Source organism: Cynocephalus volans, chromosome X (assembly GCF_027409185.1).
Source record: "Cynocephalus volans isolate mCynVol1 chromosome X, mCynVol1.pri, whole genome shotgun sequence".
Lineage (NCBI taxonomy): Eukaryota > Metazoa > Chordata > Mammalia > Dermoptera > Cynocephalidae > Cynocephalus > Cynocephalus volans.
The window spans coordinates 10711857-10736131 of NC_084478.1; the positions used below are offsets into that span (position 1 = coordinate 10711857).

Here is a 24275-nt window from a genome sequence, read left to right on the forward strand (position 1 = left end):
TGGATCCAAGCCTCTGAAAAGGCTAATCATTCTGAGACATGATTTGGTCTGTACTGGGGCCACTGTGCCTCCCCAAGGGACATTTGTCATTGTCTAGAAACAGTTTTGGAAACTGCATCTAGTGGGTAGAGGCCTGTGAAGTATGCATAAAGCAAATGTACTTCACAGGGCCTGGTTTTCAAAAGCCTTGTAGTTTCAAATATTGACCTTACAAAAATCGGGAAATTTCCCCCAGGCTATTGAGTCTCTGTTGTAAGATAAAGAGTTGTAACACAGCAAGGTTGCTGGCTCAAAGACAGACAAGTGACTGATTGATATGTAAAGTTACTGGGAAGCAGCTGTAAAAAGAGAACATTTGCTAAGATCAAGCTTTTGTTGGTGGATCACTTAATTGTCTAATGGAATGTCATCTGATTTCTTTTTACTGAAAGTTACCAGCCTATATTGTCACACTATAATCCCACCTATGTCTCTTGCTGTAACTTCCTGGGCTGGAGAATAAATACAAGAAGGGAACCCTAATTCATGGTTAATTTCCCAAATGAAAGGAATGCTTCTCTCTTGAGGGTTCTGGGAATAAACCACTTCAGGGCTTCTCACTGCTCAGAAGAGATGGGCTTTGAGTAATCCTTTGTGGCTCCATCACACAGGGGAAGAGAGGTGACAAATCCATGGGGGGCAAAGCAACAGAGGCCAAGAAGCTGCTAAACATTCTACACCGCATGGGACAATCCTCAGGACAAAGAATGACCTGGTGCTAAGTTCTAATAGTGCCAAAGTTGAGAAACCCTGCTCTGAAGGAAGAAACAGTAGGTGGTTAAGGAGTTTACAGAGAACTAAGTTCCATTTCAATCCAGTCCCAATGACCCAACTGAGAATAAGCAAAGCAGCATTTATGTCCCTGAATGTTTTTAAAAGTCGAATTCTCTCAGTTCTCTCTCCCTCCTTCTTAGACATCCAGTAGGCTACTATATAATTATAGCTATCAAATGCTTCCTCTTAAAAGATCAATTTCCTCGTACTTTAAAATCATTAAGAATCCACAAATGTCAAAGTGGTGATTTTCAAACTTTTTTCCTCTCCAAAAGGTAGTTTCTTGCTAAAGCAAAGCCTTACTAGAAACCTTAAGTCAAAGACAGATGAGGAAAATATTAGCAAAAATTTATTCATAAGTTGCAATTTGAATTTAATTAATGTTGTTATCAATTAGAACTCTAAGGACATTTTACTCAACACAAAATTCTGAAACCAAAAACTGAGGCAAACATTATGATCTTCTATCAACTTGAACATCTAACTTTTTCAGCGGTTTGATTTGATTGCACCATATCAAGAAAATCTAGTTTTAAATGGCTAAGGAGCTGAAAATGTAATGGCTTTTAAGCAGTCCAGCTTGCCATCTCAGGACAGTCTTCACTTAAAGAGGGTAGGAGAACATTATTCTGAGCTCCACATACAAATGAGCTAACTGGTGTCAAGGTAATGAGTTGATGGGTTACTGTTTGGTAGCCAACACATTTGAGCATGCATAATTCTGATCACAGGTTTTCACATGAATTTTGGAATGGTATTTGAATCACTTATTAGATGCCTGAAGCACCACGTTAGGGTTCCACAGAGCACGATGGGAAGACCACAGCGCTAGTCCCCACATGGAAAGAGTAGATTAGGAGAGCCAGCACCGGCTGATTGCCTTTCATGTTAAATGAACTTAAATGAGCTGGACAAATGAAACTGCACCTGTAATCTAAAGAGGTCATGTCATAATATGCATTGCCTCATAGCCAATGTTAGTAAGGGATTTAAAGTGACAAATTATCACATATTCAAAAATGCCATCCAGCCCAAGAGGACCAGTTATAATCAATACAAGGCTACAGTGCTTAGTAACTAAATGAAAGGCACCATTAAAATATTAAAAGGAGAGGTGGATGATGAAACGTAAGAGTAGAGTCAATGTCAGCTATTGTAACTTTCCGTTTGTGCCCTGAAGCTGGCTGTAGACATCATGGACATCCTCCAGTTTCATCTTGTTTGATAAAGGATTTCCAAGCCCCAGAGCGCCCCAGCCTACCTTCCCAGGCCTACAGCAGGGCTTTACCTTCAGACAGCATGCTCAGGGCTTTGTCAGAAGTGTGTCCACTGACACGTGCCATCCTGGAAGTGGTGTTTTCACTGGGCACACAGGAGCCCACTGGGGACGGGTAAGTTCCCTCAGCGACAGAGGTCGTCATAGATTCCCACTGGATCTCCATCCGGGGAGCCTGAAAATCCAGGCTGCATCCTGTCCAGCCATAGAAGGCCAGAGATAAGAAGAATCCTTGGGCTGGATTCAGTATCCCCTGGGAGAGAGGGAGGCAAGAAGACACATGGCACTCAGCGCAGTACAGCGGGAATTAGAGCATTCTGTCCTCAAAGTGCTAAACTCTGCCCAGGATGCCTACTGGGCGGCCCTCACTGAGGAGTGACCTCTTAGTTAGTTGGTTTGGCGCAAGGTAAAGATTGGCCCTAGTAGGTGCTGTACCTCAAAGCATGCCTGAAAATAGGGGTGGAGGAGCTGGCTGGTTGGTCCATTGGTTAGAGCATGGTGCTGATAACATAAAGGTCCAGGGTTTGATCCCTATACTGGCCAGCTGCCAGGAAAAAAAAAAAGTGGAGGGGGAGAGTGGAGGGGAGGGAAGAGAGGAGGGAGGGGGGAAAAGGGGGAGAGGAAGCAGAGAAAAGGAGAAAGGGGCAGGGCTGGCCCATGGCTCACTCGGGAGAGTGCGGTGCTGATAACACCAAGGCCATGGGTGCGGATCCCATATAGGGATGGCCGGTTAGCTGACTGGCTGAGCGTGGTGCTGACAACACCATGCCAAGTGTTGAGATCCCCTTACCAGTCATTTTTTAAAAAAAGAAAAAAGAAAAAGGAGAAAGGGGGAGGGGAAGGGAGGGGGAAGAAGGTGGGGGGAGGAGATCCATGTGACCCAGGCAATGGAACCAAGCACGTTCTTGACTCTGCCTAAGGTGCTTTGCTCTCCTGTAGCTTTCTACCTTGCACTGTCAACTCAGAATTTGATTTAACAAATGTTGTTCAGGCAAAAGTGAGTCTGGGAAACATCCCTCCATTTGTGTGGTTCCCTTGGTTAACTTCATGTGTTTGGTTTGTTAGCTTCAAACCAAAGCACAGAGACTGAGGAGGCTAGTGCTGTCCTCATTTTAAGGTTCTTGTGAATCAGATCTTTCCCAACTCAGAAGCAATGTAAGCATTAATTCTGTGTAGCACAGAGTGGACCTCTCCGCCAATGGAGACTTCAGCTCATGCATGCCTTTCTTATTGTAAATGTAATATAATCAAAACACCGGAGGAGAAGTCTACCCATGGCGCTTCCACCCTATTATCATTTCTTGTATTTCCAGCCAATATTTTTATAGACATATGTGTTTATGTAGTTGTAACTGGTATAATTTCATATCCTACCTTGTCCACTTAATATCAGAAATTTCATAAGAGTCATTTAAAAAATCTGGGTAACATTCCACCAGGATGAAAGACTATAATTTACTTAACCACCCCCCCTTTTTTTTTCAAATTTGGGTTTCCTATAATGCTTTATAATTATGGATAATGCTACTAGAAATTTCTTCATCCCTATGGCTTCTTCGTCGTCTGAAATACTCCTTCAAGATAAAAGATCTGATATTGTGAGTCTGCCTGACAGTTTTGATGCACTGTGCCAAATTAATTTACCAGAGTTGTATCCATTTACTAATGATCCCAATAATGAATGAAACCTGGTAGCTTAGCACACAAAGGCCAGATATAGGTAGCCCAGGAAACTATTCAACTCACTATATATTTATATGACAATACATCATACTTCTGCATGTTTTTTTTTTTTCCAAGCTGAAAATTTTAAATCTACCTACCATAATAAACCACGTGGTCTTGGCTGCACTTCTCACACCTTTCAAAGAGCCTCCATTGATATCTGGTTGCATTTCAAGATAGAATAAAAGGCTTTCATTGATGATATTTGACAACCAACTGTTAGAAAGAAAATGGCCCATGGGTAAAGAGAACATGCAACAAAATTCACTTTTAAACTCTGAGGTCAGGGAATGATTTCTACCAAGGCCTAAAATTCCTAATTCCTGGTGGAGGGAAGACCACTTCAGCAGTAAGAAAGCACAAAAAACCAGCACACCAAGAATTTAATTTAAGAACTATAACTCCTCGCAGTCTATAGCAGAGATCAGCAAATCCTTCCAATGGTAACACTCAGTGCCACTTCAGGGTATAAAGTTCTAGCACCGTGTCAAATAACCCAGAATTCATTCTTTGTTTGAGGAGTAACCCGAAGTTTCGATGTAGACCAAAACAAATCTTATTTTGACATTTTATGCTGGAACTTTAAAATGTTCCTCTTGGGGGTCAGTGAAGTTTGATATGATGAGCTGAGTGTATTTTTAGTGAGAGATAATTTAAGTCTCTCCTAGGAGGGTGTTCAAACAAATCTCCTAATATCAGATTAGTTATTAAGACCACAGAGGCTTGCTCTGTCCTGCAAAGTGTTGATTTGCTGCAGTGCAGGGTGTTCTAATTTCCACCTGTTTTGCACTGGCTACAGGTCTACTTTCAAAGCATCCACCTGTCCTTTTGGGTAGGACACCAGTGATGAGGAAAACTGAAGAGCAAAATTGCTCAGCCTGTTCTCTGCCCTTCATGACTGAGGTATGAGTCTTTACACAGAAGATGTGCACTTGCTCCTCTGTGAGATACAGAAATTCTGGTGTCACGATTGAGGCACATGGGTGGATTTAGAAAGTATGATCAACTGCTTCATTTCCATTAATCCCAGCAATGGGATGAAATACTGGATGCATATGGTGGGGACATTTCAAAACTAAATCCGGAAGTTCTTGTTCTAAGAGCGTTATATATAATTTGCGTACATTTGGATATTCTTCCTGAAATTCATACACTCTGGACTTGCTCCACTGTCCTCCATGTATTTCTTCAAAGGGCACTTACCACTGTTTCAAAGATTTCCTCTCCAAAGACTCCCCACTTTGGAACTTCCAGGTCACACATGGAAAAGCAAAAGGGCAAACCATTTGCCTATCCCTTACCACAAGCAATAAAAAATAAAAAATAGAAGAAAGGTTACCAAATAATTAAAACCAGCATTATTTTGAAAAATCGGATCTTGATCACAGCTCCCATCTGTCGCTCGTTCTCCGTTTTAAGGCCTTGGCGTCCTTTTAGTAAAGAGGCTACTGGGAGGAACAGAAGGGAACCACACACAGTGTTCATTATTTCTGTTTACTGAGTACAGAGAGCAGAATCAGAGCAGATGTGAGCCCATAATCAAAACCAGAGAGCATGAGGCAAAGCAAGCTACTGACCTCCATGCCTCACAACTTCCATGTTGGAGTCCTCCTAGACTCTAAGGAATATATATTTTTAAAATTTTTACTTTGAAGCAATGTTAGATTGACTTAAAAATTGCAAAGGTAGCTCAGAAAGCTTCTGTATACCTTATACTCTTTGCCCAGCTTCCCCCAGTGTTAACAATTTACACAACCACAGGACGTTTGTCACAAATAAGAAATTAACAGTGATATGAACTAAACTTCCAGTTTTACTTGGATTTTACTAGTACAGGGACTATATTTTTAAAGGTTTATTTTCTCTAATATAAAAATAATACACACCTGTTATTTTAAAATACTTAACTATTTTAAGTTTCTCCTTATAGACAAGTTAGAAAGTATAAAAGTTTACAGAAGAATTAATGACCCATTGTCCCTCCACCCAGAGACAACCAATGTTAGCGTTTTACTGTATTTCTTTTCAGTCCTTTTTTCTATGAGTCATTTTCATTGGTTTGATATACTTAAATCACTACTTTTTACTTAATTTTGTAAAAAAAAATTCTTGTGTTTAATGCACCATATTTAAATGTAGATATAAAAAGACTGGTCCAAAGAGCTGCAATAATTTCCTGCTCCTAGTGGTAGAGTACTTTAAACAATGTTTTAAAATTCTAAAATCAACAGCTGATCCTCAAACAACCTTTCTGTTAAGGCAAACTTCCTTATGACCATTCTGCCCTTGAGGGATCCACAGCAGCCCGAGGAAGCTGGACACTTGCTCCAGGTCACCCTTCCTTGAAGAGGTGGTAGGGGCTGGAATGGAAATCCCCAGTCCCAGCCCAGAGGTCTTTCCCTAACATTCTACTGACTCACGATACTCCTCTTATCCAGTTCTTCCCATTGCATCTGGCTCATTTCCTGTTTCCTGCCCATCTGAGAAAAGACACAAGCCAAGAGCATCATGGGACTGACCAGGCTCCAGACTCCTCAGTCTTTGCTGCATCTCTTCCCCCCACCCCTTCTCTCCCCTTCTGCTCCTACCTCACCTCCACAGTTTCCTAAGGCCATTCCTGGGAGCCTCTAAGGTGTGCCAAGGGCAGACCCAGGATGAGCCCAGCACAGAAATGAAAGGCCAACTTGTCATGGCCTTGAGCTAACAAACGTTGACAGAGAACGTGTGTGGTCCATGACTAAACAGGCTTGCTCATTTTCATTTCTTAAACCTGTTTACTTTATCCAACTGTATTCTGCTTATGCCTCTGGAGGATGATGAATGGGGTCCACTGTCCTGGATAATTCCAGAAGGATGACATGCCATTATCTGAGCCCCAGACATGGGGTCCTACCCAGTGTCCATGTACCCAGAGAACTTCCCTATTATTTACCTGCCGTCACTGTCTTTTGGAACAGGATGGGGTTGGTCACAAGGACAAGGAGCAGTGGCAAGTACGTGGTGACATAGTGGGGGATGGTGTGGTCCAGACCCCTTTCACACCTGAGAGAAGAAAACTGAGTCATTCTTCTTGAATGCAAAGCTTTGGCTAAAACATGCAGACTTATCTGGAAGCCGAGATAAGAGGGTGAGGGCGAAAAGGGAAATGCATAAATCTACTTCTGACCCTGCAAAAAGGAAATCTGACTCATTCCTCATGTCTGAGAACAAGCAATAAGGTGCAGGAGAATAAGGAAATCAATCATGTTTCTGTCTCGTAAATGGGAGGACCTGTAAGGCATTTATGGAAAAGACACTCTGGGGTAGAAGATTCCCTACATGTGGTCTCTTCAAGGAAAAAATCACAAAATTCAAGTAGAAACAAAGGCACTCAACTAGTTAGGTTTTGAGCACTTACTACATGCTACACATTAGCCAGTAGCATGAATGACATCTCGTCCCTCTCCCTGAGCAACTCAAAATACCTGAGCTTCATATTTCAAAGGAAATTTGTTCTCATGATTATGGATATCAATTGTTTCTGTGATTCTTTTCAGGGAAAAGGACAAGGTTTTATACTGATGAGTCATAGGCATTGCCGGTCACCGTAGGATGTGTGGGGAGCCACACAGTGGATGTTACCAAGTAGGAACTATCAGCTAAGAAATGCATAATGTAGGAGAGAAGAAAAATGGTGCAGAGGCAGAGAGAACCAAGGCAAAGGGGAGAGAAGATGGAGCAGGCCCAACCAAAGGGGCAGGCAGAAAAGCAGATGACAGCCAGCCCCTGTGGCCACAGAAGGTGAAATGATAAAAACAAAAGCACTTTTAATATTCATGGAGCGTTCAAACCAACAGGAAAAAAATGGCAGAAAATATGAAAAATCAGGCAGGAAAAATGCAATACCCATCTTGCCATAGGAAGGATTTCCATGCTGCCACCTCCTTTTTAACAGGCACTTTCATCTTCAGCTATGAAGTCTACAATGCAGTCTGGAAAAGCTCAAGGGGAGAAAGGGAGACAAGGAGCAAGAGAAGTGACTCCACTGCCAAGACAGAAAGTACATGCAAATGAGAGTGAGCTTGCGAGCTTGAAAGACACCAAAGGCTCTAGGTTGGGAGATGTGAGTACTAAGAGCTGATTTTGGATTAAGATGCTTCCTGAAGACCTGACAGCACCTCGGGGCACCTTGTGAGCCCCCCAGGAATCACGCCCTTAGGCTCAGATTCCACTTTGCCAGGGGTCTCCAGGGTCCCTCAGGTGAGGGCAAGCGACAGAAACTCCCTTTCCAATTAAGTGCGTTCTCTTATAGCAGCTGCTGACACTGTATCTGCCCTGTTCAAGTTCTCCAGGAAAGAGAGCGCACGAATGGATCTACACGGAGCTCCTGTGAGTATTCACCGTTGATAAGGCAAAACCAGTTTGGAGACCTCTAACTGAGTAGCTGAAAGAAATTGAAAAAGAAGGGGGAGAAATGATCTACACCGTGGGCCAGCAATTTTTTTCTGTAAAGGGACAGATAGTAAATATTCTCTGCTTTGTGGGTCATACCACAGTCTCTGTCACAATGACTCTACTCTGATGTTGTAGTGCAAAAGCAGCCATAGACAGTACATAAAAAAATGGGCTGTGTTCCAATAAAACTTTATGTACAAAATCAGGCAAAGGACCAAATTTATCCTGAGGGCTGTGCTGTGCTGATCCGAGTCCACACAGCCCTAAAATCACAGGTACTGCTCACCTGTTTTCCAGTTTTCCATAGGAAGTTAGAGTATATGTCCTTGCAGGTGCCTTGAGGCCTTGTAAATGGTTGCATTGATGGGATTTTAAACTTGAAGAAATGCCTGAAACAGTTTCAGTGGCCACATCTTCCTGCATCTGTGTTCAGGGTAGCCAAGAGTGCAGGATGGAAGAAAAGGGAGAAAGCGCAGGAAGCAGAGGCACAGAATTAGCTCCTCCCAGAGCTCCCGTTTGCTTCTCATCTCGAACTCCTGCTTAAAATGTTAAACTCACCTGCTCCTCCAGAGGAAGCGTGAAGAATAGAAATTAAAGAGTGGGCATGAGGAAGCTTCACCAATACGGAGAGGATATACCAAATGCTTTGCATACGTGCTGTCAGCACGCAAACGAGAAAAGCAGAGGCCGGGAAGGAAATCACGGGTGCAAGGCCCTGCAGCAAGCCCTCCAGGTCGTGATTGTGAGTGGCCTCACATGGCACAAGACATAGGGGTGACCTTCAAGGCGACCCCTGTGGGTCAGGGCATGTCCATTTCCTGCAGAACACAGAATGGGCCTGGGGTTGGAACACCTGGGCTGCCAGGCGTGCTGGCTTACCTGGACACAGAAGGGTAGTAAAGCATGACAGCTCCCTCCAGGCAGAGAAGGGTGGCCAGGCCCCAGGCCATGATGTGGTACAGCAGGATGGTGCTGGAGAGGAAAATGCAGGCAACAACAGCATAGGGGGACAAAAAAGTCCCCTGTGAGACCACCAGACTGCTTCCATGCCCTGGAAAGGTCAGGGAAGTACACACACAGCAAAACCCTTCTACAGAGAGTGTCCTTATGTTGCTACTGAGGTTGTGGATTGTTGTTTTTTGGTTTTTCTCAATTAAGGTGAAATGCATGAAACAATTCAGTGGCACTTAGTACATTTGCAATGTCATGCAACCACCTCTGCCTAGTTCCAATGCATTTTCATCCCCCCCAAAGGAGACCCCATACTATTAAACAGTCACTTCCCATCCCCCCACCCCCAACCCCTGGCAACTGCTGCTTCCTGCTACTTTCCATCGCTGTGAATTTGCCCATTCTGGACATTTTATATAGATGGGATCATAAAGTATGTGGCCTTTTGTGTCTGGCTTCTTTCACTTAGCATAATATTTTTGAGGTTCATCCATGTGACACAATGTGTCAGAACTTCATTCCTTTTTATTGGTGAATAATATTATGCTATATGGTTATATCATATTTTGTTTATTCATTCATTCGTCAATGGATATGTAGTTTGTTCCACCTGTTAGCTATTGCGAATGGTGCTGCGATGAACATGCATGTGCAAGTGTTTCTCTGAGTCATTGCTTTCTTTTCTTTTGGGTTTACATATAGGAGTGGAGTTGCTGGGTCAGATGGTATTTCTACATTTAACTTTTTGAGGAAAAACCAAACTACTTCCTGCAGCAAATGTACCGTTTTACATTCCCACAAGCAATGTACAAAGATTCCAGTTCCTCCATATCTTTGTCAACACTTGCTATTTTCCACTTTTGATTTTAGCCAGCCTGGGGGACTGGCTGCTAATTTTGAGTCTTGATCTAAATGGGACCCACTTTCAATAAAACCATGGAATAGACAATTCCATCTCTAGTACCCTCTGAACAAATTTTTCAGTTCCCATCTACTATATACTGAATGTTTGTGTCCCCTCTCACACATAAATTCCTATGTTGAAATTCTAACCCCCAAGTTGATGGTGTTAGAAGGTGGAACCTTTGGGTGGAAATGAGGTCATGAGGGTGGAGCCCTCATGAATGAGATTAATGCCCTTATAAAAGAGAACCCAGAGAGCTCCCTCATGCCTTCCACCATGTGAGGACACAGTGAGAAGGCACCATCTGTGAACCAGGAAGTGTGCCCTTATCAGACACCAAATCTTCTGGCACCTTGATCTTAAACATCTAGCCTCCAGAACTCTGAGCAATAAATGTCTGTTGTTTATAAGCCACCCAGTCTGTGGAACTTTGTTAGAGCAGCCCAAATTAGCTAAGACAATATCTCAGAGTCCTGGTACCTGTGCCTTGCTCCTCTCAACCCTCCAGGCCCACTCAGCCTCCCTCTTATCCACAGCCTGCTAGCCTAATCCCAGGAAGATGCCCTGAGGCCAAAACACCTGGTGATTACTAGCAGCATGATCTGGGCCGGACCCTCTTCTCAGATCCTTGGGATGCTCTTAGTCACAGGAAAGATAAAACTCTCAATGGCCTGCCTGTGCCACTATAGTCAGGGCCAGTGGACATCAGGCCATGCAGCTGTCCCAGAACTGTAAACCAAATAAACTTCTGTTCTTAATAAATTACCCAGTCTCAGGTATTCTGTTACAGTAACACAAAAATGGACTAATGCAGAAAATTGGTACCAAGGAGTGAGGTGTTGCTATACATTAGCTAAAAATGTAGAAGCGCCTTTGGAACTGGGCAATGGGCAAAGGTTGGAGGAGATTGGAGGAACTAAAAGAAGACAAGAAGATGAGGGAAAGTTTGGAACATTTTAGAGATTGGTTAAATGGTTGTGACCAGAATGTTGATAGAAATGTGGACAGTAAAATTCATGCTGATGATGAGGTCTCAGGTAGAAAAGAGGAACTTATCGGGAATTGGACAAAATACCACCTTTGCTACACCATAGTAAGGAACTTGGCTGCATTGTGTTCATGCCCTAGGACTTTGTGGAAGGTGGGACTGAAGAGCTGTGAACCAGAATGTTTGGCAGAAAAAATTTCTAAGCAGCAATGCATTCAGGAAGCTGCATAGTATTTGCAATAACCATAACTCAGCAGTTATGGCAGAAAAGGCATGATGTAAAGCCAGAATTTAAAAGAGAAGCAGAGCGTAAAGATTTAGAAAATTTGCAGCCTGGCCATGTGGTAGAGAAGCAGAGAGCAGGAGAAAAACGCAAGGGTGAAGCAGATAGACTGGTTGCTAAGGACATTAGCTTGGTGGTGAGGCAGCCAGGTGCTAACAGGCAAGACAATGGGAGAAAAGCCATGATGACATTTCAGAAATCTGGAAGGGCACCTCTCCCACCACACACCCCTGAGGCATAGGAGACCCAAGGTGTCCCAGAGAACAGACCTGGGGCACCACTTCCCTCAGGGACCCACTCCCTGCATCCCAGCTGCTCCAGCTGGAGCATCCCTGCCTCAAGCAGCCCGAAGTGCGGTTTGTGTAACACCTCTGGAGAACAGAAGGTGGAAACCTTTTTTTGAAGGTTAATTCTAGGTGCCAACTTGGTTAGATGAAGGAATGCTGAGAAACCTGGTAAAACTATCTTTTCAGGTGCGTCCATGAGGGTGTTTCCAGCAGAGATTACTATGAGAGTCTGAGTGGACCGGGTGGGAAAGACCCACCCTCAGTGTGGGTGGGAACCATCCAATCTGCTGGGGACCCAGAGAGAACAAAAGACAGAGGAAAGAGGTGAAGCTCTCTTGATCTGCTGGAGCTGGGATAAACTCTTCTCTCCTGTCTGTGGACATCAGAGCTTGAGACTCTTCAGCTTTAGGGATCCAGGACTTACACCAAGAATACCATCAGCTTCCCTGGTTTTGAGGCCTTTAGACTTGGAGTGAGCCACGCTACTGGAATGTAGCTTATAGACAGCCTATCGAGGGACTTTTCTTCATAGCCACGTGAGCTAATTCTCCTAATAAATCCCTCTCATATAACTATAATATATTCTATTGATTCTGTCTCTCTGGAGATCCCTGACTAATACACTTGGTGGCATCCACATCATGTTAAGTCTTCAGGCTGGCAGAACATGAGAGCTGTGGAGGTATGGCAGCCTCCACCCCAATTTCAGAGGATGTACAGAAAAGCCTGGGGCCCAGGCAGATACCTGCCACACATGTGGAGCCACTGCAGAGGCCATCTACTAGAGCAATGCCAAGCAGGAAAGTGGGATTGGAGCTCCCACAGAGACCCCCCCAACAGAGAAATGTCTAGGAGAGCCAACACAGCAGGGCTGCCACCAGGACCCCAGAGCTGTAGGGCAACTGGCAACATAGAACACCCACCTGGAAAAGCTGCAGGCACCAGTGCAGCTCAATGGGCTATGCCTTGCACAGCACTGGGAGTGTGGCTGCCCAGTGCTTTGGGGGCCCAGATGCTCCATTGTTCCCAAGATGCAGGACTTGGAGTCAAAGAAGATTATTTTGGAGCTTTAAGACTTATTGTCTATCCTGATGTGCTTTGGGCTTGTTTGGGGCCTGTTTCTCCTTTCTTCTGGCCTAGTCCTCCCTTTTGAAATGGGAATGTGTAGCCAGTGTCTGTTCCACTATTGTATCTTGGAAGTAGATAAATTTGGTTTTGATTTTTACAGGTTCATGGCTGGAAGTTTTGCCTTTGGTCTCAGATGAGACTTTGGACTTTGAAGTTGGTGCTGGAACAAGCTACGACTTTTGGGACTGCTGGGATGGAATAATTGTATTTGTATGTGACAGTGACATGAGTTTTGGGGGGCCAGGGGCAGAATGATAGTTTGGATGTCTTGCCCCCACCAAAACTCACATGGAAATCTGACCCCAATGTGGCAGTGTCGGGAGCTATTTGAGTCATGGGGTGGATCCCTCATGAATGGATTAATGCTCTCCCTGGGGCAGGGGGGATTAATGAGTGAGTTCTCACTCTATTAGTTCCCATGAGAGCTCGTTGCTTAAAAAGACCCTGGCACCTCCTCTCTCTCTCTCTCTCTTGCTTCCTCTTGCCATGTGATCTGCTTGTACCCACCAGCTGCCTGCTACTTTCAGCCATGAGTAGAAGGAGCCTGAGGCCCATGACAGATGCAGCTGTCCCAGAATCATAAGCCAAATAAACCCCAGTTCTTTATAAATCACCCAGTCTCGGGTATTCGGTTATAGCCACACAAAAACGGACTAACAGGCCCCCACTGCTTTCTATTACTTATGATATGAGGCTGGCCATTGAGTTTGAGGACAGTAAGGACAGGAAATTTGAGGACAGGATGTAGGAGGACAGGGAGTGTGAGGACAGGAAGTTTGAGGACAGGAAGTGTGAGAATAGTTGGAGGACAGGAAGTGCCAAGACAGGAAATGGGAGGACAGTTTGAGGACAGGAAGTTCAAGGACAGTTAGTGTGAGGACAGTTGGACTACCAGAAATATGAGATAGGAAGTTCAAGGACAGAAAGTTCGAAGACAGGAAGTATGAGACAGGAAGTTCAAGGACAGGAAGTGTAAGGACTGTTGGAGGACAGGAAGTATAAGGCAGTAAGTTCAAGGACAGGAAGTGTGGGGACACGAAGTTTGAGGACTGGGAGTTTGCAGACATGAAGTGTGAGATCAGTTGGAGGAGGGAGTATGACAGGAAGTTCAAGGACAGGAAGTTCGAAGACAGGAATTGTGAGGACAGGAAGTATTAGAACAGGAAGTTCCAGGACAGTAAGGAAGACAGGAAGTTTGAAGACAGTTAAGGAGACCCCAGCAATGGGGTCATCTTGTGCTCAGGAAGGTTGGAAATATTTGCTGGACCATCAGTATGGTCAGTCTAGGAACTTCATTTGGCTGCACATTATTTAGAGAAGAGGGGCCAATGATAGGAGAGTCTTCCTACAGTCTTAACCTATACGCACAGCGTTCAGGTATGTGCAAAGGCAATGCTGAGTTCAAAGGAATGAAGCATTGACACATGAAACAATGTGAATGGACCTCAAAACATCATGCTGAGTGAAAGAAGCCAGACGCAGAAAACCACATATCACATCATTCCATTTATATGAAATGTCCAGAAGAGGCAAATGCATAGACACAGAAAGTAGATTAGTGGTTGCCAGGGGATAGGGTATGGGGGGATGGAGAGTGACTGGTAATGGGTTCTGGGGTTGTGGAAATGTTCTAGGGTTGGTAGTTATACTAGTAAATATATTTTGTGAATGCAATAGACACCACTGAATCTTCCATTCTAAAGGGTGAATGTTATGGTATATGAATTATATCTCAATCAAAAGAATAACATAGAGTTGTGTCAGAGTGATGAATCTCACTCAATGTCCACTGGCTGAGTGTTTATTGAGCAAAGTTTCTGCCTGCTGTAGGCACTGGAAACACTAAGAGCAACACAAAGCCCTGCCCTCATGGGGTGACAATCTTGAGAGGGTGACATATAAGAAGCAATGTCCTTGCCCCTCTGGCTGGGGAGGGGGCAGCCACAGAAGCCCTGGCTTAGGTGAAGAAGATTTTACATGAAATCAAGTTCAGAGCTGTGATTAATCTAAGAGGTGAGCTGATGTTTATAAGTGAAAGTGGCCAAACACTTCGGATAGCCCCAATAAGGGCCCCTAAAGACGTCCATGTCCTCATCTCCAGAGCCTGTGAATATGTTCTGTTACATGGCAAAAGAGACATTGCAGATGTGATGAAGTTAAGGATTTTTGAGATGAAGAGATCAACCTGGATTATTCGTGTGGGCCCAATGTCACCTGATGAGTCCACAAAAGCAGAGAGGCTTTACCAACTGCACAGAACGAGAGAGAATGGAAGTGTGAAGACTTGACCCAGCATTGCTGGCTTCGAAGACAGAGGAAGAGGCCACAGCCAAGGAATGGGGGCAGGTTCTAGAAGCTGGGAGCATGGTGTGGCTGGAGCAGGGAGAATGAATGAAGGAGGATAGAGGGAGGACTTGTGGTGAGGTCCCTGTGGGTCACAGGATGGTGTTGGCTTTTGTCTAAGTATATTGAGAATGCACTGGAAGACTCATCATTTTTTCAAAAAAAGTACTGCAATAAAGAACAGTCTTAAAGTTTACAAAACACAGAATATGAAGGCTGGGTGGCTGGCTCAGTTGGTTAGAGCACAGCCTTGTGACACCAAGGTCAGGGGTTCAGATGCCTGCACCTGCCAACCACCAAAAAAACAAAACAAAACAGAATCTGAAGAAAAATTCAGTAAGAAAGTGGGGAGGTAGCTTTGGGAAGAAATCAGCCGGTGGCCGTGACTCCAAGTTTTGGGGGAGATGACAGAAAGGGAAGAAAAGGGAAGATTCTTGTTTTTGTCTGGTCTCTGTTTATCGCCTGAATCTCCGACATGGAAGTGAATCCAGTTGGGTCTGGAGCTAAACTTGCCCTAAATCTGGGGATTCGCAGAAGAAGGACATGAACCAGGGGCCCTGTCCTTGGGCCCTGCATCCCCCAGGGAGACCTAAGGCCACATCAGTGCTGGCTTCACCTGATAAGTAAGGAGCTCCTATCCCCACTCCTTCCCAAAGCCACCTCTACCTAACATGCAAGTGCAACCATCTGAATGCTCAGTCCAAACAGGAAGGAGTCCAGACTCGAGAGACCGGTGGTTATTAGATCATCCACGAGAGCAGGGGTTCCCTTTCTTCCTTCCCCACCTCCCCAGTCCCCATTCCCTGCATAGTTAACATTCCTGGACAGTCCGTATCACTCCTCTTTGTGCTTCAGTACACCCCACCCTGTTTCCCCACAGGATCTGAGGCACCGCCTTGCACAAGCAGCTGGGAAGAGGGAGCGTAGCACAGGCAGAGCTGACTGACTGGTCCAGCACGGCCTTCGCTTGGCCTCTTCTGTCTGATGGGACCCCGGGGGGCTAGGGCTCCATCAAACGTGCCGGCCATCATTCCTAATTCCACCAGACTCCGGGAAAGTAGCGTGACCCCCATCTCATTGGGATTTTAACTCAGAAAGATAAGCTGTGTAGACACAGGGTGCAGTCAGGGATCTGAGTGGGATGGGATGCCCTTCTATAATGAGATGAGAGGGAAGAGACACGGAATTGCACACAGGGGAATGAGCTTCAAAAGGAGAAATATTTTGTAGCTAGCTGTCTGGGCGGCCATAAGGGACCGACTCCAACATATTTTGCCTCCCACATTGGAAGCAGTGCCAGGAGGAGCCCTTCCTTGGCCTTCCTGTGGCTGGGAGCATGTCGGGTGTGTCTGAGCAATGCGGGGTCCTGCCCAGGAGGCGCAGATACCCAGTGGAGTGGCTTTCAGCAAAGGGCTGGAGCACTAAGAGTGCACAGTCTCTCATTCCAGACCCTACCCTTGGGCTGCACGACAATTGTGGGCTGAGGTGGGACAGCGGGCAGGCCTGAGGCCAATCAACTCTGGGGCTGGAGCTCACCAAAGCCCGGTCAATAGTTCCCTACCCCCAAACAGGCATGCAGGATAGGGCTCAGGTGCGGCCCAGTTATGCAGCGGCAGCCACACCAATAACTTAGGCATCCAGCACTGAGCTTCAAGTGCTTCAAGAGCAACTTGAGGAGTCAGCACCATGGCAGAAGACATCAAGACCAAAATCAAGAATTACAAGATTGCTCCTTTTGACAGCCACTTCCCCATCCAGAACCAGACCAGAACTACCTGGACTTCCACCACTGCGAGAAGGCAATGACCACTAAAAAAGCAATGTTTCTGTGTGTGAGTGGTACCACCGTGTGTACATGTCCGTCTACACCATAGCTTGAGTCTCAGCTTGGGAAGACTATTGGGCTGAAGTCACATTTCCTGAGAAGATCTGATCTGGCTGCACCTCACCTCTCCTCTGTCTTCTGTCCTTCTCCTGGGGTGTGGTAAAAGGAGACTTACCCTGGGACCCTGAAGCATGACTTAACTAATAATAAAAACACATTGGAAACCTGTGAAAATAAATAAATAATAACTGAGGCTTCTGAAATACCCAAGGGGTGAGAGTCTGAGCTCCAACCCAGCTCCAAGCATCCAGGCCCCAGCTGAAGACCACAGTTCCTTCGTCCAACCCCTGGACAGCTTCCACGTCCAAGTGAGTGAAAGTCCTCCCTAGACCCTCTTTATTCTCACACTGTCATTTTCCTAGAGCAAGTAGTGACTTCAATTCAAGTCACCTTTCAAAGATCCCAAGCACCTTCTGTTATTGTTTAACACCTGTATATCCCACAACCTGAAACCAGAGTAGCAGTTTAAATTTTAATTTTATATCTCCCTTAATGACATTTGTTAAGATTTGGATTACAAGAACCAATACTCCTGTGCCAAAGAAAATAGCTAAGTACTGAAAGGATCTAGAAGAGAGTGTGGAGTTTAATCCAGACATACCTACAAATTGCAGCCCCTACCCTGGAATTCAGCAGGACACTACCGTCCCCACCAGCTGCGGTCTCTCAACAGCCACCTGCAGAATGAACCCCATCCCAGGCAAGCTGGCTCCTACAGAGAAGCTACGGAGGCTTCTGATCCCACACTCTCAGCTGTGGCTCAAACCATCCAGGGAGATCCTCTTGGAGACCCCACACCCAGGCTGCAGGAAGTACAACTTCCACCAGGTAGGGGTGAGGACTTGGTCTCCACAGCCACTGAGCAACTGTCTTGTTTCTCTGCTGTGTAGCGTGTTCCTCTTTGATGGGAGAGCCTACGTCACTCGCAACAGACAGTCATCCTAGTACTGGAAACCTGCCCTTGCTCTTGCCCCTCGGAGGCAAGATGTCTGGATGTCTCACCTTGAATGTGCACCTTCTGCATGATGGTGGGTCCTCAGAAGCGAGGCTCTGCCCAGTATCCTTTAGTCTCTGGCACCCAGCATCCTGCCTACCTGAACACTGAGCTGCAAAATGTATTTGCAAACACTCTCCTGGGTGTGAGGAGGGCTTCCTGATTGCCTCTCCTGTTTCTGCTCATCTGTCCTCTGGGTACAGACAGTGCCCACCCTGTCCCATCTGGCCCCATCTCCCTTGCATCCCCATCATGGGTGAGGGTGAAGTAATGCATCCTCCTATGACAATAGGAGTAATGCACTTCTTCCAGCTGCTGCCAGCACTCCAAGGCTCTTCTTATCTCCATAACTGGTGGTCTATGAGACCTCTAGTTTTGTCGTAGCTCTGATCCCTCCAAATCTGATTGAGGGAATGGTTGGAGACACACCATTGCATAGGCTGCAGGAACAAGGCCTTCCCATGCTGCTAGTTGCCTACCCAAAGCCATTCTCTCCTTTATCTTTATTAACTTGTCACACAGAGCAGTGACATGCTTGGCTAGCAGACTATGCTGCCTACCTCTTCCAGCAGCTAAGTGTGACCACATGTACTAGTCTGTTTTCTGTTGCTGATAACAAAATACCTGAAACATGGTAATTTATAAAGAAATGAAATGTATTTCTTACAGTTTGGAGGCTGGGAAGTCCAAGTCCAGGGGGCATATCTGGTGAGGACCTTCTCCTGGGTGGGAACTCTCTACAGAGTCCATGGCAATGCAGGAAATCACATGGCAAGAGCGCATCTAACATGCTCACTCACTCTCCTTATGAAGCCCCCAGTCTACTTCCTGACAACCCATTAAACTATTAACCCATTACTCCATGAATGAATGAACCCAGGCATGTGGGCACAGTCCTCACAATCCAATCACCTTTTAAAGGCCCCACCTCTCAAATGCCATATTGAGGATTAAGTTCCACATGAACTTTGGAGGGGACATTCAGATCATAGCACCACGAAACTAAGTTCTGGCCAAGAATATGTAAGTAGCGTTGTGTGAAACTTCCAGAGATGCTGCTTAAAACTGGCTCAGGGGAAATGGGCCCTTCTGTATCACCCTCTTCCTCCTTCTTGCTGCTTGGAATGCAGGTGTGATGGGTGGGGCACCAGCAGCTCTACTGGGCCATGACACCTTGAGGATGGAAGTCAAACAATAGGCTGGTGGAGCAGGGTGGTAAAAGAAGCCTGAGTTTCTGATGTCCATCAGAAGAACCCTGGATTGCCCACCTCTGGGCTCCTTTAGCATGAAAGAGAAGTTCTATCATGTTTAAGACACTATTATTTTATGTATTTTATGCAGCCAAAAAGAATCCTCACTGATGCACCTGGTTGGCTGCCTTTGGCTTTGACCATCTTCTCTGGAGGATTTTCACAGCCAGGCATATCTGTGTTCCATACAGATGTGTAAGAGTTTGGTAGATAAGTTAAGAAAAAAAAAAAAAAAAGGAAGGAAAAAGCATAAAAAATGAACTAAACCACAGGCCACGGTTAGAGCATGGTGCTGATAACATAAAGGTCCAGGATTTGATCCCTGTACCGGCCTGCTGCCAGGGAAAAAATAGTGGAGGGGGAGAGTGGAGGGGAGGGAAGGGAGGAGGGAGGGGAGAAAAAGCACCTCATGGCCCAGTCAAGTGGACACAAAATTAGCCAACATACTGCCTGACTTTATAAGCAGTCACTCTTTGTTTCTGCTCCTGGTTCTGCTCGCAGTGTTGGGGTGGAGCAGCAGTGTCACAGCAGGGCTCCCTGAAACGCCCACCCCAGACCCTATAGGCAGAGAAGCATTGTATTAGATCCCACAGAAGGGGAAGGTTCGGGGTGCAGGCATCTAGAGAAACTGATTTTATGATATTGATGCAAAGAGCCGTCTGAATAGTGTTTGCCTTGCCTCACCTCATAATCAATAGGGAATTTTTTTATCACTTGAGAGTTGATGAATCCTACGCCAGCCACCAGGCCGCTTTCACGCTTGCTCTGCGTAATAAGCACATTGAAGAGCCTGGTTCTGTTTGTGACTCAGCTTTAAGCTGTGTCGTTGTGACGTTTAGTCTGAGCTCCCTGGCACAGAAGTAGAAAGGGACAAAAAGCCAGCTGCAGGCCAACCATACTGAAGGCAGAGTGTGAATTTTGCCTTCATTTCCTATGCATCTCCCCTGCCCAGTGTCCCTAGCCAGGACTGGCTACATAATTTGTGGGCAACGTTTTGCAGTACCGAATGAAAATGCAGGACCACTTGTTCAAAAACTCTGAAGAATTTCAAGATGGCGACTGTAGAGCAATAACATAAGTGCAGGCCCTTTGGACCATGGGGCCCTGTGTGACTGCACAGGTGGAAGCCCGTGAAGACAGCCCTGTCTATACCTTTGACTTCTAGTCATTGTGTCCTTTGAAAATTCCAAAAGGACAGCAATTTTCAGCAGCAGCAGAGGGGATCCTTTGGGGGAAATGATCTCTGCAAATCAAACCACGTGTTGCCCAAGCCTTCTCTGGCAGCCCAGTTATCTCCCCAGGGTCAGCATAACCCTGCTGGTGGGGAGAACCTCCACTTCCCCTGACTGCCTGGGTTCCCTGGTGTTGGGGGTTACATTGTGCCCCAACCAAAAATATATGTTGAGGTCTTAACCCCTGTTGATATGGCTTTATTTAGAAATAAGGTCGTTACAGGTTTAATTAGTTAAGATAATGTTACACTGGAGGAGGGTGGGCCCTTAACCCAATGTGGCTGGTGTCCATATAGGAAGGAGAGAAGAGACACAGACACCCAGGGAGAAGACCGTGTGAAAATGAAGGCAGAGATTGGAGTGACGTGGCCACAAACCAAGGAATGCCAAGGATTGCTGGCAATCGCCAGAAGCTAAGACAAGGGCAAGGAACAGATTCTCCCCTAGAGCCTTCAGAGAGAGCGTGGTCCTGCTGACACCTTGGTTTCAGACTTCTGACCTCTAGAGCTATGAGAGAATGCATCTGTGTTGTTTCAAGCCCCCCAGTTTGTGGTACTTTGTTACGGTGGCCCGAGGAAACTCAGACATCTGGCAACTTGCTCTCAGGGTCCTGCTGCTGCCTCAGTGGGGGCTAGAGTCTACAGCACTCTGTTCACAGAGTCCCAGTCAGTGCCAGGAAATCCCACAAAGCAGATGCCCACCACGGCAGCCCCCAGAAATCTCGCCAAACCTATAGGCCCCATGTATGGCACACTTCACCCATGAGTGTGTTACATAGACTGTAACAGCCAACAAGCAGTATAGACCAGACAAACCAGCAATGTTCGTATTTGCCATGTGCTGATTTGCCTTGGATTCCTGCCTACCTAGTCTGTATGAGATGAGGGAAGTATCTCTTTATAGAAACATTCCAGATCATTTTATTTTGTTTATTCATTTTTCCAATACTAGAAATTGAAATTTGTTTGCTTCAATTTCTTTTTTCTTTCTTTCTTTCTTTTTTTTGCAGTATATACTCACATTTGAATAATCAAGTCTAGATATTTTAAAGGAGTGATGGGATTAGGATTAAAATAAAGGAATAGAACTTCCAAGGATTGACTGGATTTCAGCTTTGAGCATCAATGTCTGCCAACATCACAAAAGAGGGATGGCCAGACCTGATGTGGTTCCACGGACAGACACACCACTTGTGATGCAGTCTTGCGAAAAAGTCCAACCTGAATGGGATCAAAACCTGTGAACCTGATTACCAGCTTCCAGGAAATACAGACAACAGCGGTCCTCACGGTCCCCAAAGCTGACAACATCTACTATCTGACCCTTTGCAGAAAACATTTGCTGACTCCTGGGCTGGATCAGAACTTGAAAACCACTTTCTCAGAGACGCTTTTCCTCACCAGGTGTTTATGGACTGAATGTTTGTGTCACTCCAAAATTCATATATTTACATCCTGTCCCTTAATGTGGTGTTATTAGCAGGTGAGATCTTTTGGGGGTAATTAGGTCAGGAGGGTAGAGCCATTAATGAATGGAATTAGTGCTCATATAAGAAGGAGGCAGAGAGCTAGCTTGCTCTTTTTCTGCCACGTGAGGATACAGCAGGAAGTTGGCAGTGTGTAACCCGGAAGAGGGCCCTCACCAGAACCTGACCATACTGTCACCCTGGTCTCAGACTTACAGCCTCCAGAACTGTGAGAGACACATGTCAGGTTGTTTATAAGTTACCCAGTCTATGGTACTTTATTATAGCAGCCCAAATGGACAAAGACACCAGGATTTGTCTGTTGCTATCTCTCATAGTACCACACCATTTCCCTTAATAGCCCCCACCAAGTTTGTATTTGTGCTTATTTGTGTGATTTTGCCTCCCAGGGACATTTGGCAATGTCTGGAGACATTTTTGATTGTCAAGACTAGGTATGGGGGAGGGGCGGTACTACTGGAATCCAGTGGGCAGAGGCCACTGATTGTAGGCTGCTAAACCTCGTACCGAGTGCTGGATGACAAGACTTATCCGGCCCAATATGTCAACAGTATTGAGCCTGAGAAACCCTGGGCAAGATTCAACAGACGGAAAAAAAATCATGTTTTATTCTCCATTGTATATCTGCAAAGAGCAGATAATCAAGATATATTTGAGAATGAATAAGGTATTATCTTGTTAATCGTATACATCACATCTTCCTGTCAATCAAATAACCTCCAAATCCGTGACCACAGCTCAGACAAAGCCATGTGAGATAGCCAAAATTAAGTGTTATTTGGAATATCCAAAAAGAAAATTACGTTCGTGATGACATCACAAAAAGAGAGACACCAGACATGATGTGCCTGTAGAGAAAAAACGCCACCACTTCTGAGGCAAGCCTGCCCTTAACCTCAAATCTAATCAAAGCCTCCAGAAAGATTGCATGGATTCCAAAGGTCATTATGAGCAGATAGAAAGGACATTTACCTACCACAAGATTCCTTTAAGTGCAAAGGTCTTTAGAGCTAGAGGAAAAAGTACATATCTTGAGAGCCAAATAAATGCAAAATCCCATCAAGTGATCAATGACGTTAGCCCTATAAATGCCCTTGTGTGCCTAGAAGAATCAATAATGTGTAAGGGTCAGGGGCCTGGAACCACCTCCCATGAATCATGGCATCATGGATAGAGCAATTATTAATAGGGCTCAAGTATCCCATTAGGGTCACTGTCAAGAACCTAGACAGGGTCTGGCCCAAATCTTGTGTGTGCCCACAGGCTCGGTTACTGGGATGGTAACTATCATCCGGAATAGGGGCGAATCTCAGCTCTAGGAGGATTTAGGAAAAGTATAGAAATATTCAAGAGAATCAAAACCATAGGATTCAAATTTGGGGTGCAGAAGGAAAATGTGTATGATTGATATTTAATGCATTTCTAAAGTTTAAAAGAATTTCTGAGCTTTGGGAGTCACTGTAAAATGTATAAGTGAGTAATTTAAACTTATGATTTTAGTTGAAAACATTCTATAGGCAGTATTGGAACACATAAAGGAACTTAAGTTTCACTATGTAAATTCAATTCATTTGATTTAAAAGAGTTATTTGTGTACATGAGAATGTATCTGTTAACAGAGACAACTGAAGTGATGAAAAAAGGAACAGAATGCAGTTTGCTAAAAGTTTTAAATGTACTGTAGAATGCATGGAGGTGTTTAATTAAGTTTGCAAATGGGATCAAGCATTTTCTGAAGGCTCCTTAAAAGTGGTTGCTATTATTTGCTAGACTTAAAATATAGTTAAAAAAGGAAAAGAATAACAAGGTTTCTAGGCAGAATTCTAAGGTTAAAGAAAAAGTAGGCATTGAACTTGTAACAGATAAACAGGCCATCAAATTTGTGAAACAGAATAAATCCTTTTTGTGCACACATACACACATGACACTCGAGGTACACAAACAACGCTTCTGAAGGGCTGTACAATGTCCAAATTAATTTGCTTACATAAAAAAACACAAATCCATCTTTGCAACCCTGTGTCAATAATATGATCAAATACCAATACTGTCTACCAGATAAATTCTACTCAAACTCAGAAACCTTGCTCAGCTCTCCAACTGGAGCCTGCTTGGAGCCGGCAAGACCTGATATGATACAAGTTGCATTCTTCCTAAAGTGTTTGTCTTCCTGTTTTTGCATAATCTGAATCTAATTTTCTGCCTTTGCCACATTCTCTCCCACTTATACATTTGTGTGTGTGTGTGAGAGAGAGAGAGAAAGAGAGAGAGAGAGAGAAGGAGGGAGGGAGACAGG

General features: G+C 45.0%; 1 protein-coding gene and 1 pseudogene across 1 annotated transcript in view; one reads left to right on the forward strand and one right to left on the reverse strand.

The window, feature by feature from the left end:
* LOC134367164 (G-protein coupled receptor 143-like) overlaps positions 1-24275 on the reverse strand; it is a 248805-nt gene that overhangs the window by 18298 nt on the left and 206232 nt on the right. Inside the window, exons 4-8 of the mRNA XM_063083814.1 lie at positions 9128-9220; positions 6747-6856; positions 5154-5262; positions 3913-4030; positions 2102-2342 (exon numbers count right to left, since the gene is read on the reverse strand). Of these exons, the coding sequence (XP_062939884.1) occupies positions 2102-2342; positions 3913-4030; positions 5154-5262; positions 6747-6856; positions 9128-9220 (671 nt within the window). The remainder of the gene's footprint in view (positions 1-2101; positions 2343-3912; positions 4031-5153; positions 5263-6746; positions 6857-9127; positions 9221-24275) is intronic.
* On the forward strand, positions 16819-17065 carry LOC134367708 (cytochrome c oxidase subunit 6B1-like; annotated as a pseudogene).